This window comes from Oncorhynchus gorbuscha, linkage group LG15 (assembly GCF_021184085.1).
Source record: "Oncorhynchus gorbuscha isolate QuinsamMale2020 ecotype Even-year linkage group LG15, OgorEven_v1.0, whole genome shotgun sequence".
NCBI classification, from domain to species: domain Eukaryota; kingdom Metazoa; phylum Chordata; class Actinopteri; order Salmoniformes; family Salmonidae; genus Oncorhynchus; species Oncorhynchus gorbuscha.
The window spans coordinates 63,210,222-63,228,763 of record NC_060187.1 but is presented as its reverse complement, the minus strand read 5'-3'; the positions used below and the strand labels follow the sequence as shown (position 1 = coordinate 63,228,763).

The 18,542-nt window shown below is 44.1% G+C and overlaps 1 protein-coding gene across 8 annotated transcripts in view; it reads right to left on the bottom strand.

Moving 5' to 3' along the window:
- LOC123997698 (ras/Rap GTPase-activating protein SynGAP-like) overlaps positions 1 to 18,542 on the bottom strand; it is a 122,697-nt gene that overhangs the window by 80,391 nt on the left and 23,764 nt on the right. For all 8 annotated transcript variants that reach the window (XM_046302181.1, XM_046302176.1, XM_046302184.1 and 5 more), the window contains exons 2-3: positions 17,937 to 18,073; positions 4,870 to 4,975 (exon numbers count right to left, since the gene is read on the bottom strand). In XM_046302181.1, the coding sequence (XP_046158137.1) occupies positions 4,870 to 4,975; positions 17,937 to 18,073 (243 nt within the window). The remainder of the gene's footprint in view (positions 1 to 4,869; positions 4,976 to 17,936; positions 18,074 to 18,542) is intronic.

The window sequence follows — 18,542 nt, the reverse complement described above, 5'->3', positions numbered from 1 at the left end:
AACACCGCCTATTACAGTATATGGGTTCTGGAAGGCAAGGAAGCTTGCCCCGAGTGATGTACTGGGCTATACGCACTACCCTCTGTAGAGCTTACGGTCAACCGGTCAGGATGCTCTCGATGGTGCAGCTGTATACATCTTTGAGGATCTGGGAACCCATGCCAAATATTTTCAGTCTCCTGAGGGGGAAAAAGTGTTGTCGTGCCCTCTTCACGTCTGTCTTGGTGTGTTTGGAACATGATAGTTCGTTGGTGATGTGGACACCAAGGAACTTGAAACTCTCGACCCGCTCCACTACAGCCCCGTCGATGTTAATGGGAGCCTGTTCGGCCCGCCTTTTGCTGTAGTCCACGATCAGCTCCTTTGTCTTGCTCAAAGGAGGGAGAGGTTGAGGGAGAGGTTATTGTCCCGGCACCACACTGCCAGTTCTCTGACCTGGTCCGTCATTGTCATGATCATGCCTACCACTGTTGTTTCATCAGCAAACTTAATGATGGTGTTGGAGTTGTGTTTGGCCACGCAGTCGTGGGTGAACAGGGAGTACAGGAGGGGACTAAGTACACACCCCTGAGGGGCACAAGTGTTGAGGACCAGCATGGCAGGCGTGTTGTTGCCTACCCTTACCACCTGGGGGCGGCTCATCAGGAAGTCCAGGATTTAGTTGCAGAGGGAGGTATTTAGGGTCCTTAGTTTAGTGATGAACTTTGTGGGCACTATGGTGTTGAATGTTGAGCTGTAGTCAATGAACAGCATTCTCACATAGGTGTTCCTTTTGGTCAGGTGGGAAAGGGCAGTGTGGAGTGCAATTGAGATTGTGTCATCTGTGGATCTGTTGGGGCGGTATGCGAATTGGAGTGGGTCTAGGGCTTCCGGGAGGATGCTGTTGATGTGAGCCATGACCAACCTTTCAAAGCACTTCATGGCTACCGACGTGAGTGCTGCAGGGCGGTAATCATTTAGGCAGGTTACCTTCGCTTCCTTGGACACAGGGACAATGGTGGCCTGCTTGAAACAGCCTGAGTTTCACTTGGTTAACATCTGATATGGTAAACAGGGGTTTTGTGGTGGGTCAGACCTGCTCTTTGAGCTGTTTGAAATGACAAGTTAACAAAAATGTAACATACCCTGCCAGTAAATACAGAAACATGCTACAGTACAGAGACAAGCCCAGCTAGTTTCAATAACTTCCCTTTATGGCTGAATGGCTCAGAAAAGTGACATTTTGCAGCAGTACACAACATAAAACCACTTTTTACTCTATAGTGCTTATAGTTTCCATTATGCATGCTACTGCAATTGCAACCATTTAACATTGTATAAATAGAGTACCTCCACCATAATGCAGCAACTGCTATTCAAGCCAGATTCCTTATACTCCACTATTGGCACTACTGCCCCACACAGTCTGTCTCCCTATTCATTTTTTTTTCTTCCTTTAAAAAAAATGTTTACCCACTTTTTCTCCCCAATTGGTAGTTACGATCTTGTCTCATCACTGCAACTCCCCAACGGGTTCGGGACAGGCGAAGGTCAAGACATGTATCCTTTGAAGCATGACCCGCCAAGCTGCACTTCTTGAACCCCAGGCTGCAGTGGCGCCTCAGCGCTGCAATACAGTGCCTTAGATTGCTGCGCCACTCGGGATGCCTTTGTCTCCTTATTGTAACTACTGTACCTTATATGTACCTTATATATGTCCAGGGTACATAGGGTGTTTCAACACCATGGACAGAGGGCCCAACATGGGCTAGAATCCACCAAAGATTAGAGCTGTTTCAGTACCTTGGACCGCTCCGCACAGAACAAAGATTTTGGGTTGGTCTGTGTGGCTGCATGCAGAACTTTTGTGGATAGGGTTTAGGTTGAAGTTCTAATTACAATAGATATTTGCATAAAACATTTACAGCACACTGCAATTATCTACCAAGATGAATGCCTTAATTGCATGTTGATTGCTCCAACTTCAACTGTTTCCGTGCTTTCAAGGTGCAATACAAGGAAGTGGATGGGGAAGTAGACTAATTGCGTGCGTCTGAGTAACTTTCCGTATCCAATCCAAAGAGCATACTGAAGTATCGTATGTGTCCCTAATCATAGATGCAGAGCCAAATGTCTTCATCAGAGATGGTCATTACATCAGGACCCAGCTGGGATTGTTGTCAAGTGTCTACATTTATCAAAACGATGATAAATTAAAATTCACGTTTGAAGTATAGATACAGTACATAAACACATTGGAAGCATACCAAGATGGATACAAATTCAAGCTTGTTTTTTTGTTATGACACAAGAGTAATCTATTACTTTTACTGTATGTGTCCCTGGAATGAAGCACTTAAGTGAGTAGAGGACAACATCAGAGGGCCTATTTGACCTCATCCCCCGTAGAGCATTGTTTGCTATCTCAATATTGTGTATAATTGGACAGTTTAGCCTGTCATTTTGATTCCATGCCTTTGTGTCCTATTCTTCTTTTTTGAAGTCTTGTCAAAATTGGATTTTCTAAGATTTTTTTTGTACCGGTCAAATGTTTTAGAACACCTACTCATTCAAGGGTTTTTCTTTTTACTATTTTCTACATTGTATAATTATAGTGAAGACATCAAAACTATGAAATAACACATATGGAATCATGTAGTAACCAAAAACGTGTTAAACAAATCAAAATATATTTTATATTTGAGATTCTTCAAATAGCCACCCTTTGCCTTGATGACAGCTTTGCACACTCTTGGCATTCTCTCAACCAGTTTCATGAGTTAGTCACCTGGAATGCATTTAAATTAACAGGTGTGCCTTCTCAAAAGTACATTTGTGGCATTTATTTCCTTCTTAATGTGTTTGGCCAATCAGTCATGTTGTGACAAGGTGGGTGGGGGGGGGGGGGGTACAGAAGATAGGCCTATTTGGTAAAAGACCAAGTCCCTATTATGGGAAGAGCAGCTCAAATAAGGAAAGAGAAATGACAGTCCATCATTACTTTCAGTCAATGCTGAAAATTTCAAGAACATCTTCAAGTGAAGTCACACAAACCATCAAAAACTATGATGAAACTGGCTCTTGCGAGCCTCAGAAATTGCAGCCCAAATAAATGCTTCACAGAGTTCAAGTAACAGACACATCTCAACATCAAATGTTCAGAGGAGACTGTGTGAATCAGGCCTTCATAGTCGAATTTCTGCAAAGAAACCACTACTAAAGGACACCAATAATAAGAAGAGACTTGCTTGAGCCAAGAAACACATTAGACCGGTAGAAATGTGCCCTTTGGTCTGGAGTCCAAATTTGAGATTTTTGGTTCCAACCGCCGTGTCTTTGTGAGACGCGGTGTGGTTGAACGGATGATCTCTGCATGTGTATTTCCCACCGTAAAGCATGGAGGAGGTATTATGGTGAGGGGGTGCTTTTCTGGGTTCACAGTCTGTGATTGATTTAGAATTCAAGGCACACTTAACCAGCATGGCTATCACAGCATTCTGCAGCGATATGCCATCCCATCTGGTTTGGGCTAGTGGGACTATCATCTGTTTTTCAATAGGACTATGACCCAACACACCTCCTAAAGGCAATTTGACCAAGAAGGAGAGTGATGGAGTGCTGCATCAGATGATCAGGTCTCCACAATCTCCCAACCTCAACCCAATTGATATGGTTTGGGACGAGTTGGACCGCAGTGTGAAGGAAAAGCAGCCAACAAGTGCTCAGCATATGGGGGAACTCCAAGTGAAGCTGGTTGAGAGAATGCCAAGAGTGTGCTAAGCTGTCATCAAGACAAAGGGTGGCTATTTGAAGAATCTCAAATATAAAATATATTTTATACTTTTTATATTTTACACTTTTTTGGTTACTATATGACTCCATATGTGTTATTTCATAGCTTTGATGTCTTCACTATTATTCTACAATGTAGAAAATAGTAAAAATAAAGAAAAAGTAGGTGTTCTAAAATGTTTGACCGGCAGTGTATCCTTATCCCATCCAATCCACGTGTATGCAATTTACTCACTTGCTTGCATCCAATCTACTCTCATTTAGGATTATCCCAATGATGATCTCACGTTATCTCAGTTCCAAGTTATGCAGTAGGTCACAGTCTTTCTGAAATGGGTCACTGTGTCACAAACATTTCCCTTGACACTGACTCCTGATGACAGCATGGTAGGATTCTGTTAATCAGCTCATTAATGGGATGCCTGGGGGGCCATTCAGTATGGGCATCTCCTCAGGCTGGATGGGCTCTCACTGCATATGGTTCTCAATGGAAGGCTATGTGATAACATGCTATATCATAGATATGCTTAGAGTGGGATGAGCATCACTCTTCTGGAGTCAGTAGGCCTGTGTAGCCTGTGCCATTATAGGAGAGTATTGCTGTGTCAGACCGGAACAGGTTCATGTCAAATATGGAGTGAGTGGCCTATTGCAGTATCCCCACAAGACTGTTGTGGGGAGAGTTGCCCTATGTGGACGATGGGAGTGTATCAATGCTGAGACAAACATGAGGCAGAGTGAGAGAGATGGAGTAAGGCAAAGAGGCAGGCAGAGACAACGAGTCAGAGAGGCAGTAAGAAAGACATAATCACAAAATATCAGAAGTAGAAAGGCAGAGAAAGGTGAGAGCAGCCCATGACAGGTAGAGCCAGAAACACAGAACTAGAGTGAGTAGAACGGGCCTCCCATTCAAGTCAATGACGCCATAATCAGTGGACTGGCAGCCATTGCGAGGGTCCCCATAAGAGTAAAGCAGGAAGTAAAAGCAGGAAGTACAACATTACATTTGTGCTTTATGGTCAGAGGTTCCAAGCTATTGACTGTATTTCTATGGTCAAAAAGAATTCAGAGAGATAGAAGGGCCCATGGCCAACTCACCCATCTCTGGATGGTGCCTCCCCTCAACAGGAACGCTGACTGTCCTCCGCAGCAGCTTGTTCCTGTGCAACTCGGAGCGCCGCTCGCGCATCAACAAAGGGTGTACCTGCATATGCACAGAGAGACAAGGTCAGGTCAACACACACGCATAATGCATTAAGCTATATTTTCAGAAGACCATAATGGATAGTATCTTGAAATGTCTATCACTGAGCAGTAGCGGTGCGTGGGTAAAATATCTGGAGAAGCCAAACCAGAAAAATCATCCTTATTACCTAGGTGTTGTGTTTAAATACATTGCTTGCTCTATAACCTGTTAGTTCCTATACCTTGACACTGATATATAGGCCTAAGACTGAAACAATAAGAAGACACAGTGGCAGAATAAATTCAACCACATCTTTATTTCATCAAAGAAACAGAGAGCAACATCTGTCCGGTGAAGTCCACAAAACATATTGCATGTAACAAACAGTTACATGACCTACAGCATGGTCAAGCAAGTTAATATTACTGACATTTTTGGACTACTAAACAACCATTTATTTAGAACCACGGTGAGTTACTTCTAAATTTCAACAGAATCAAATCACCTATGGTAATGGTTAGTTTAATACAGTAACAACTAAAAAATACCAAAAACAATTGAGTCCAGTCAACGTAAGTTAAACATGATGTGGCTATCCATGGTACTGATTTGTGTGTGTGCGTTCAACTTAAGTCATTTTTGGGGTATCCCTACTTACTTTACTATTTATATTTTGGACTACTTTTACTTCACTATATTCCTAAACATAATGATGTACTTTATACTCCATACATTTTCCCTGACACCCAAAAGTACTCGTTACATTTTCAATGCTTAGCAGAACAGGAAAAGGGTCCATTCACACACTTATCAAGAGAACATCCCTGGTCCTCCCTACTGCATCTTATCTGACAGACTCACTAAACAGAGAACATCCCTGGTCCTCCCTACTGCATCTTATCTGACAGAATCACTAAAGACAGAACATCCCTGGTCCTCCCTACTGCATCTTATCTGACAGACTCACTAAACAGAGAACATCCCTGGTCCTCCCTACTGCCTCTTATCTGACAGACTCACTCAACAGAGAACATCCCTGGTCCTCCCTACTGCATCTTATCTGACAGACTCACTAAACATAGAACATCCCTGGTCCTCCCTACTGCATCTTATCTGACAGACTCACTAAACAGAGAACATCCCTGGTCCTCCCTACTGCATCTTATCTGACAGACTCACTAAACAGAGAACATCCCTGGTCCTCCCTACTGCATCTTATCTGACGGACTCACTAAACAGAGAACATCCCTGGTCATCCCTACTGCATCTTATCTGACAGACTCACTAAACAGAGAACATCCTTGGTCCTCCCTACTGCATCTTATCTGACAGACTCACTAAACAGAGAACATCCCTGGTCCTCCCTACTGCATCTTATCTGACAGAATCACTAAAGAAAGAACATCCCTGGTCCTCCCTACTGCATCTTATCTGACAGACTCACTAAACAGAGAACATCCCTGGTCCTCCCTACTGCATCTTATCTGACAGACTCACTAAACAGAGAACATCCCTGGTCCTCCCTACTGCATCTTATCTGACAGACTCACTAAACAGAGAACATCCCTGGTCCTCCCTACTGCATCTTATCTGACAGACTCACTAAACAGAGAACATCCCTGGTCCTCCCTACTGCATCTTATCTGACAGACTCACTAAACAGAGAACATCCCTGGTCCTCCCTACTGCATCTTATCTGACAGACTCACTAAACAGAGAACATCCCTGGTCCTCCCTACTGCATCTTATCTGACAGACTCACTAAACAGAGAACATCCCTGGTCCTCCCTACTGCATCTTATCTGACAGACTCACTAAACAGAGAACATCCCTGGTCCTCCCTACTGCATCTTATCTGACAGACTCACTAAACAGAGAACATCCCTGGTCCTCCCTACTGCATCTTATCTGACAGAATCACTAAAGAAAGAACATCCCTGGTCCTCCCTACTGCATCTTATCTGACAGACTCACTAAACAGAGAACATCCCTGGTCCTCCCTACTGCATCTTATCTGACAGAATCACTAAAGAAAGAACATCCCTGGTCCTCCCTACTGCATCTTATCTGACAGACTCACTAAACAGAGAACATCCCTGGTCCTCCCTACTGCATCTTATCTGACAGACTCACTAAACAGAACATCCCTGGTCCTCCCTACTGCATCTTATCTGACAGACTCACTAAACAGAGAACATCCCTGGTCCTCCCTACTGCATCTTATCTGACAGACTCACTAAACAGAGAACATCCCTGGTCCTCCCTACTGCATCTTATCTGACAGACTCACTAAACAGAGAACATCCCTGGTCCTCCCTACTGCATCTTATCTGACAGACTCACTAAACAGAACATCCTGGTCCTCCCTACTGCATCTTATCTGACAGACTCACTAAACAGAGAACATCCCTGGTCCTCCCTACTGCATCTTATCTGACAGACTCACTAAACAGAGAACATCCCTGGTCCTCCCTACTGCATCTTATCTGACAGACTCACTAAACAGAGAACATCCCTGGTCCTCCCTACTGCATCTTATCTGACAGACTCACTAAACAGAGAACATCCCTGGTCCTCCCTACTGCATCTTATCTGACAGACTCACTAAACAGAGAACATCCCTGGTCCTCCCTACTGCATCTTATCTGACAGACTCACTAAACAGAGAACATCCCTGGTCCTCCCTACTGCATTATCTGACAGACTCACTAAACAGAGAACATCCCTGGTCCTCCCTACTGCATCTTATCTGACAGACTCACTAAACAGAGAACATCCCTGGTCCTCCCTACTGCATCTTATCTGACAGACTCACTAAACAGAGAACATCCCTGGTCCTCCCTACTGCATCTTATCTGACAGACTCACTAAACAGAGAACATCCTGGTCCTCCCTACTGCATCTTATCTGACAGACTCACTAAACAGAGAACATCCCTGGTCCTCCCTACTGCATCTTATCTGACAGACTCACTAAACAGAGAACATCCCTGGTCCTCCCTACTGCATCTTATCTGACAGACTCACTAAACAGAGAACATCCCTGGTCCTCCCTACTGCATCTTATCTGACAGACTCACTAAACAGAGAACATCCCTGGTCCTCCCTACTGCATCTTATTGACAGACTCACTGACAGACTGCATCTTATCTGACAGAATCACTAAAGAAAGAACATCCCTGGTCCTCCCTACTGCATCTTATCTGACAGACTCACTAAACAGAGAACATCCCTGGTCCTCCCTACTGCATCTTATCTGACAGACTCACTAAACAGAGAACATCCCTGGTCCTCCCTACTGCATCTTATCTGACAGACTCACTAAACAGAGAACATCCCTGGTCCTCCCTACTGCATCTTATCTGACAGACTCACTAAACAGAGAACATCCCTGGTCCTCCCTACTGCATCTTATCTGACAGACTCACTAAACAGAGAACATCCCTGGTCCTCCCTACTGCATCTTATCTGACAGACTCACTAAACAGAGAACATCCCTGGTCCTCCCTACTGCATCTTATCTGACAGACTCACTAAACAGAGAACATCCCTGGTCCTCCCTACTGCATCTTATCTGACAGACTCACTAAACAGAGAACATCCTTGGTCCTCCCTACTGCATCTTATCTGACAGACTCACTAAACAGAGAACATCCCTGGTCCTCCCTACTGCATCTTATCTGACAGACTCACTAAAGAGAGAACATCCCTGGTCCTCCCTACTGCATCTTATCTGACAGACTCACTAAACAGAGAACATCCTTGGTCATCCCTACTGCATCTTATCTGACAGACTCACTAAACAGAGAACATCCTTGGTCCTCCCTACTGCATCTTATCTGACAGACTCACTAAACAGAGAACATCCCTGGTCCTCCCTACTGCCTCTTATCTGACAGACTCACTAAACAGAGAACATCCCTGGTCCTCCCTACTGCATCTTATCTGACAGACTCACTAAACAGAGAACATCCCTGGTCATCCCTACTGCATCTTATCTGACAGAATCACTAAAGAAAGAACATCCCTGGTCCTCCCTACTGCATCTTATCTGACAGACTCACTAAACAGAGAACATCCCTGGTCCTCCCTACTGCATCTTATCTGACAGACTCACTAAACAGAGAACATCCCTGGTCCTCCCTACTGCATCTTATCTGACAGACTCACTAAACAGAGAACATCCCTGGTCCTCCCTACTGCATCTTATCTGACAGACTCACTAAACAGAGAACATACCTGGTCCTCCCTACTGCATCTTATCTGACAGACTCACTAAACAGAGAACATCCCTGGTCCTCCCTACTGCATCTTATCTGACAGACTCACTGCAAACAGAGAACATCCCTGGTCCTCCCTACTGCATCTTATCTGACAGACTCACTAAACAGAGAACATCCCTGGTCCTCCCTACTGCATCTTATCTGACAGACTGACTAAAGAGAGAACATCCCTGGTCCTCCCTACTGCATCTTATCTGACAGACTCACTAAACAGAGAACATCCCTGGTCCTCCCTACTGCATCTTATCTGACAGACTCACTAAACAGAGAACATCCCTGGTCCTCCCTACTGCATCTTATCTGACAGACTCACTAAACAGAGAACATCCCTGGTCCTCCCTACTGCATCTTATCTGACAGACTCACTAAACAGAGAACATCCCTGGTCATCCCTACTGCATCTTATCTGACAGACTCACTAAACACGCATGCTTCATTTGTAAATTATGTCTGAGTGTTGGAGTGTGCCCCTGGCTATCTGTAAATGTAAAAAAACAAGAAAATCGTGCTGTCTGGTTAAGGAATTTGTAATTATGTATACTTTTACTTTTGATTCTTAAGTATATTTTTGCAATTACATTTACTTTTGATAATTAAGTATGTTTAAAACCAAATACTTTTAGACTTTGACTCAAGTAGTATTTTACTGGGGGACTTTTTGTTTTACTTCAGTCATTTTCTATTAAGGAAACTTTACTTTTACTCAAGTATGACAATTGGGGACTTTTTCCACCACTGTGTGTGTGTGTGTGTGTGTGTGTGTGTGTGTGTGTGTGTGTGTGTGTGTGTGTGTGTGTGTGTGTGTGTGTGTGTGTGTGTGTGTGTGTGTGTGTGTGTGTGTGTGTGTGTGTGTGTGTGTGTGTGTGTGCGCGCGCGCGAGCGTCCATTTCAGCCCATGAAAGCCTGATTCATGCAGTCTCCTCTGAACAGTTGATGTTGAGATGTGTCTTTTACTTGAACTCTGTGAACCATTTATTTGGGCTGCAATCTGAGGTGAAGTTTACTCTAATGAACTCATCCTCTGGAGCAGAGGTAACTCTGGGTCTTCCTTTCCTGTGGCGGTCCTCATGAGTGCCAGTTTCAAAGGGTGGCTACTTTTAAGAATTGTTGTGCATGACACAAGTCATTTTTTCAACACTTGTTTACAGACAAATTATTTCACTTATAATTCATTGAATCACAACTCCAGTGGGTCAGAAGTTTTCATACATGATGTTGACTGTGCCTTTAAACAGCTTGGAAAATTCAAAAGAATTATGTCATGGCTTTAGAAGCTTCTGTGAGTCAATTGGAGGTGTACCTGTGGATGTATTCCAAGGCCTACCTTCAAACTCAGTGCCTCTTTGCTTGACATCATGGGAAAATCAAAAGAAATCAGCCAAGACCTCAGAACAAAAAATTGTAGACCTCCACAAGTCTGGTTCATCCTTGGTAGCAATTTCCAAACACCTGAAGGTACCACGTTCATCTGTACAAACAATAGTATGCAAGTATAAATACCATGGGACCACACAGTCGTCATACCGCTCAGGAAGGAGACACGTTCTGTCTCCTTCCTGAGCGTACTTTTTGGAGAAAACAAAAATAGAACTGTTTGGCCATAATGATCATCATTATGTTTGGAGGAAAAGGGGGAGGCTTGCAAGAGGGAGGCTTGCAAGCCGAAGAACACCATCCCAACCGTGAAGCACGGGGGTGGCAGCATCATGTTGTGGAGGTGCTTTGCTGCAGTAGGGACTGGTGCACTTCACAAAATAGATGGCTTCATGAGGGAGGAAAATGATGTGGATATATTGAAGCAACATCTCAAGACATCAGTCAGGAAGTTAAAGCTTGGTCCCAAATGGGTCAAAATGACCCCAAGCATACTTCTAAAGTTGTGGCAAAATGGTTTAAGGACAACAAAGTCAAGGTATTGGAGTGGCCATAACAAAGCCCTGACCTCAATCCTAATAGGACATTTGTGGGCAGAACTGAAAAAGCATGTGCGAGCAAGGAGGTCTACAAACCTGACTCAGTTACACCAGCTCTGTCAGGAGGAATGGGCCAAAATTCCCCCAACTTATTGGGGGAAGCTTGTGGAAGGCTACCAGAAACATTTGACCCAAGTTAAACAATTTAAAGGCTTTGCTACCAAATACTAATTGATTGTATGTAAACTTCTGACCCACTGGGAATGTGATGAAATAAATACAAGCTGAAATAAATCATTCTCTCAACTATTATTCTGACATTTCACATTCTTAAAATAAAGTGTGATCCTAACTGACCTAAGACAGGGCATTTTTACTAGGATTAAATGCCAGGAATTGTGAAAAACTGAGTTTAAATGTATTTGACTAAGGTGTATGTAAACTTCCGACTTTAACTGTACATACACCCACTGCAGGCGACAGGACCCACCCCCCAACATACATAACAAGCGGTCTGCTGCGCTCGACATATCTAGTGGATGCACAGCACAGAGCACTCCATAGAGTCCTTTACCACGGTATACAATCCCCCATAGCCCAGTGAGCCAGAAGACATCTCCCGTCGCTGTCATTGGCAGGATTCATTTTGTTGACGTTTACCTCTTTAAAAAAACGTAATCAGGGATACACACACCATAAATCAAGTGTGTATATGATTATGCTTGTATTATCCACTTAGTGCACACTAATGAGTATGTTGTGAGATACATCGCACGCCGAGGACAGACATATTGCAAGTTACGGAATGAGTTCCTCTATGAAACATGTATTATAAGACACCCAATCCCTACGAGTCCAGCACGCGCATGCATAGAAGCTTGTGCACTGAAAGACTTGGCTTTGCTGTTTATATATTTTTTATGACACACTGCGAGCACACTGTTTTAAATGCATCAGACCTCATTTTAACACCTGTTTATAACGTTCACATTATTTCTGGTTATTTCTCAATGTAATCGAATTTACCACAATATTGGACCATAAACACTCTAAGAATATCCTTCTAACACAGATATACTCTCTAACATGCTCATAATATGAGCCATCTGTCTCCAAGCCTTTTTATAAGGCCATAAGCATAATAGTTGCTCTATTGTTGGATAATTAACGGATATATTCATTCACAAGACTTCAGAGACGTCCCTAAATGTTTGTATCCACTCTTCTCTACTTCTGTTTCCTTGAGCCTGTGCTGCACCAGAACTCCTTTCTGCATTCTACGAGCACTTTGCTAATTAAATGTATGGATACACATAAAATAGTAATATAAAGAAATGTGATCAATGTACAGCATATGGTAAGTGCAAAATGCTTTGATAATCTAAGTGCATTATTACTTAATCAATCATTTTTATTCAGAAAGTTTTGCCCCGGACTTCAGTTGAGTCTAAGGCATGGAGTTGCCTCAATGAGAGTAGTGACTTTGACTAGGAATAAGAACTGAAAAAGTTCACAGAGCAGCCGAGAGGCCGTTTAGATCACATTAAACTCATTTGACTCAAAACTGATCTTAAACACCCTGCATAAATACTAGTCTATCATGGCATGCTAAACACGGTAATTTCTACAATGATGTCCACTTGAACGCAGTTAGCCCACTCCCCCCCTCATCTCCACTGTGTCTCTCCCCCCCCCCCCCCACACACACACACACACACAAACACACGCGTACACACCCACTCTGACACACAGCACTTTCTGGTTGCGAGGGGGAACACCTTGTGTGGCAGTGTTTGATTGGCAGAGGGGTGGGTGGGCTGGTTAGGACAGTGGCGCTGCAGCTGGGGACTTGACACGGCCTTGGCACCGTCCCTGGTAGCCATGCTCATGAGTGGGCACACAAGGCAGGTTGGCACACAACACTGGCAGACTAGACAGAGGGCACATGGGGCCCGCACTGACAATCACACAGGGGCAGGGGTCAAGTATTGAAACCTGCAGGGAGCAAGAAAGCATGCTAATGGGGATTGCGTTGCTAATATGTAAACGACTATAATTGGAATGGGAATCTAATGCAGTATAGCAGTGTTTCCTAATTTCTGTCCTTGAGTTTCTGTCTCTGGGTATTCCGGTGTTTGTTGGGCGAGTCAACAATCCATTTCATTCAATTGAAAAGCAGATTGAATACTGGGATGCAGACCTAGGCTCCCTTGAGTGTTGTCAGAGATAAGCTCATTCATACGTGAGGTAATTCTAATAGCTAACAAGAAGGTCAATTGTACTAGGTTTCGGCATCAGGCAAACTGTAGTCAGAGGCAAGAGTAGGAGCAGAAGTGGCTAAGACTGAAATAGACAGATGAATGTGCTCAGGCACTGCAAGGAGGGGTAGATGGTGGGTGGTGAGTAGAGGGAGAATGAAAGCCATAGATCTGAGTGAGAGGGAGAGGAGAGGGGGCCTGGCATGGAGAGTTGAGCAATGCTGCAGGCTGCCTGGACCATATGTCACTACTGGCCCAGCTGTGATGGGTAGGCCGGGTGGGGGATATGGGTGGTGTGTGTGTTGGTGTATGAGCTGTGTGTCTGTGGGGGGGGGGGGGGGGGGGGGGTAATGGAGCGGCAGATGTGTAATCCATTACTTTGTAACGGAGTCGTGATCAAACAGCGGCTGAGTCCACTACATGCGCACACACAATCACACACCCAGACGCATTCACGCATGCACACCCAGACGCATTCACGCACGCACACAAACACACATCATCCTCTTTGTCCCTGGAAGTATGACAAACAGTTAGGCTGGCCAACACCACTGTCTGTCCTCAAGTCTCTCAATAACGTCCTATCACTGACAGATGTTCCCTCCCCTCGCCTCAGGCATTGGACACAGCAACTGGCATATGATAAAATCAAAGAGCGTCTTGGAATCTTGGCATCTTGGAATGAGAAAAGAGGGCATTTAGAGAGCATCCCTAAGTACTAAATCTGATCAAATTCCAATCCAAAGTTGATCTTCATTGTTTGTATGTAAAATTTGAGCATGCTGCAGAACACTGGTGGAAGAGCTGTCCCACTACTCCCCTATGTGGACATTTCCCACAATACCTGCATTCAGTTGGAATGTTAGATAAAAGGGGGTGCTCCTAATGTTTTGTACACTCAGTGTATAACCCCTAATTATGTAATAAGTGGTGACCTTTTGAAAATGGCTTATTTCAGTTGTGCGTAATAGTTATTCAGATGCCAAAAGGCAGTAAAGCTCTTGTTAAATAACCTTAGGATTTGCCAATGTACAGTGCATTGAGCCTTCTTATTGGTCAAATGAAGGAGCTTCTTTCTCATGACTCCTTCCATCCATGTGTGCCTTATTATAACATAATTGTCACATCCCCCCTGTTTCCAAATGGGTTCCCAAGGGTCATTCATGCATGTGTAAAAATGCTAACTACTCCTGAGTCATGCTTTATGCAATGTGACAACAGTAGCTACAGGAAAAGCCACCATGGCGCTGCATTGTTGGCTCAGGCGCTAATGAATTTCATTTACAGTATCAACACTGCCAAAGCCATTGCAAACATATGGGCAGGGAATGCAACACAATGGCCATGCATGGATACTGAGACAAATCCTGTTCTAATTCCCTTTATTTTGAATTAGCCTAGCAGGCTAATGTGATTCAGTAGTAGTGAGAGAGGATACTAACATGTTAGTGCTAGCGCTGTGCTAGCAGGAAATAATGCCCTCTGATTGCTTGCATAACACTGGGGCACAGTGGGAGGGAGAGCGATGACTGGAGGACAGGGCACTGGTGTGTGGCGTCTGGTGCACACAATGCGGGGCTCTGTCACTTCATATCAGTGGCAGCCATCACCGTCGATCCTCTCGCTCCCACCACGGGCACAGAGGGCTAACAGCAGCCCACTGGGAAGTGGTCAGTGCTCTCCTACTGTCAATGGCAGTGCAGCATAGAGTTTTTTTTGTTAGGGAGTGAAGTTCAGTTGGATTGTGTGGTGTTCACTTTTTTCGAGTGACTTCTGAGGTGGAGAGTATGCAAGTAGGGGAAGCTACACAAACAATATAGGGTTGAACAGAAGGTATAGTGACTTCTGTACTTGGACGAAAGGGTACACTCTTAATCTATTAGGTTAATTCGGACTATGCATAAGTCAAGCTTTCAACATCACCCATTTCAGCACTTGCAGTGTTTACCGAGGTGAATAAAGCATATTTGAAATAGGGGAGCACAGAATAGCACAATGGTGACGTGACAGATATTTTCACATGTTCTTCCAGAGCACTGTTATTTCCTCACGCAGGCCCTTAGTTGAGACTGAAGAGGCCGCAATGAAGAGAGAATGGTCTTTTGATGGATGTCATTCACAAAACAAAACAGAGTGGCATCTCAATGGAGCTGCTTGGGGAAGAAAGGAGAGAGCAGGTCTGTGGGATAGCCAAACACTACTGTCAGTCACACCAGGGAGAGAGGGAGGGAGGGAGCAGGGGGAGGAGAGGTAGCCTGAGAAATAGAATGTGTGAGAGAGCGAGAGAGAGAGAGAGCGAGAGAGAGAGGTACCCCTCTGTTCCACCTTATCTCCTCTTTGGCAACATATGATTGCTTTTTGTCATGCCACTAAAAGCATTTGAATCGAACAGAAATTCATCAAGAGGGGTGTGTGTGTATGACAGAGACAGAGAGAGACAGAGAGAGACAGAGAGAGACAGAGAGACAGAGAGACAGAGAAAGAGAGAACGAGAGAGAGAGATGGAGAGGCCCACTCGCGCCGCATGACGTGAGTGACAGGCATGAATATTTAATCGCCTCTCATCCTCTCTCCAAGGTGGTGGCTATTGGCCCGTCAGGTCTGCCTCATGGAAAATTTCATAGCTTCTGCCTCATTGGCACAATTAGACAGGGATAAGCCTTTGATTAATTGACTTGGGCCTTCTTCTCATCGCTCCATAGCTGAAAAGGCCCTTATCTGGATCATAAGGTTCTTTATACTCCTTGTGAGTGACGAGAATGAAAGATATTGGCAGCTAGCCACCCTGCAAGTACCGCTACAGTACTCTATTACATCATTACATAGTCGTTAATAGACTCATACTCTCAATCAAATGTACTATGAACACTGTTATTGTAGTGTAGTAGACGTTAAGTGTGTAAGTATTTTAATTGTGTTTTCGGATTCATTTATTGGATATAAATCTGTAAATCGGTCTACAAGGTCTACATTTAAAGAGAATCCTTTCCAAAGGCGATACAGGTACAAAAGTGAAGGAATAGTACCCCCTTCTGGTCTTAGCTAGCAGGCTGAAATTCTACTTAGTATGATATAGCAAGTAATCTAAGGCATGTTATCTAAGGGCAAGTAATTTAAGGGGGGGTTAGTAATAAACAGTCAGATTGAAAGAGTCCCGTATTCCTAAAGTGTCTCAGAGTAGGAGTGCTGATCTAGAATCAGGTCCCACCTGGTCATGTAATCGTGTCATGTCTGTTATGATCTGAAAGGTATATTGATCCTAGATCAGCACTCAGATGGGAAAGGGGATACCAAGTCAGTTGCACAACTGAATGCATTCAACCAAAATGTGTCTACCGCAATTAACGCAACCCCTCTGAATCAGAAAGGTGCAGGGGGCTGCCTTAATCAACGTCATCAGCACCCAGGGAGCAGTTGTGGTTGGGGGTTAACTGCCTTGCTCAAAGACAGAGCAGATGATTTTTTCCACTTTGTTGGCTCTGGGATTCAAACCAGCAACCTTTCGGTTCCTGGCCCCAACGCTCTTAACTGCTAGGCTATGGGCACTGGCCTAACAGGCCCATCTTAGCCAGACGTGACCTACTTGCATAGAGGCGTACTGGTGTGAAAGTTGTTTGCCACAAAATCTTAAGCTAACAATAGGTGCAGGACTGAAACTCCCATAAGCAAGCCTTAGGCGACAGTGGCCCAGGACACCTGCCTTGAGTGTTTAATAGGAACACTGGCCTCCTTCAGGTCCAACATGTACATGAGATACTGTGTTATAACTAGGACCCCGGCCCAGAGCTTTTCCTAGTCATGTCATGTGGTCAGGAAAACATCCAGGAATTAAATCAGTGACAATGTTTATTGGCAATGTAATGTACTCAGAATACCATGTATGTCACGCCCTGACCTTAAAGAGCCTTTTTATGTCTCTATTTGGTTTGGTCAGGGTGTGATTTGGGTGGGCATTCTATGTTCTGTTTTCTATGGTTTTGTATTTCTATGTTTTGGCCGGGTATGGTTCTCAATCAGGGACAGCTGTCTATCGTTGTCTCTGATTGGTAATCATACTTACGCAGCCTTTTTTCCTTTTGTCATTGTGGGAAGCTGTCTATGTTAGGGGCACTATAGCCCTTGTAAGCTTCACGGGCGTTTTTGTTATTTCTTGTTTTGTTGGCGACATTTGACTAAATAAAAGAAAATGTACGCTCACCACGCTGCACCTTGGTCTTTCTTGAACGACGGCCGTGACAATGTAATGTCAGGTCATGTCAAATACAGTTAGTTACATGCCTAAAGGGTCAATTGTGGTGATATCCTTTTTTAGATATGTAATGTTTTATTAAAACTTGTGGCTTTAGAAACTGTCATGACAGTGTTGCAGACATTCATGTCAGTTCAAACAAACCAGTCTAATACAGCAAAGTGAGCGATGGAATAGCTAGAAATATAATTCCTAGAAAAGTAATCCCCTTTCAAGTCAATGGGTGCGTGATGGGTGGGATTGTATTTCTATAGTGTGTGCAGCAGTAGGTAAGTACCTCCTCCTGGTCCAACATGTAGAGCTGATTTCCGGAGATCACACAGAGACGGGGATTCCAGTCGGGGTGGTCGTAGGAGGGAGCGGCAAAGGAAGGGGCATGGGGGCGATAGGAGGGGGGGACGGCACACCTCGCATCTGGGGAGGAGAGAGAACAAGGGGAGAGGGAAGGAGAGAGGGGAGATGTGTCAGTTAGGGTGACTGGATGGTGGAGGACATGCCAGAACATGCCCGTCAACAGATGGTTGTTTATGTTTGCGAGCTGGTACATCTGCATCAGTTGAATCCAAAACACTGAAAATGCAATGTGACTTCTTCACATTTGTCCACATTTCACACATAACAACAATGCTCAATGAAAGAAGTGGACAGATTAATCTAGGACTGGTCGATTATGCAGTAAATAACTCACAAATCAATGCACTGATTCAGAGAAAATAAAACACACTTTTTACAGAGTTTATTTATTATGATTTGTAGCCATAGCCAAAATATGGATAAAAGGATTTGCAAAATCAGGGGTTCCCAAAATGGCGTCCGCAGAAGAGGTACTGCAGAGGGTCCGTGGCCAGATCTCTAAATATGTATAAAATAAATCATTAAAAAA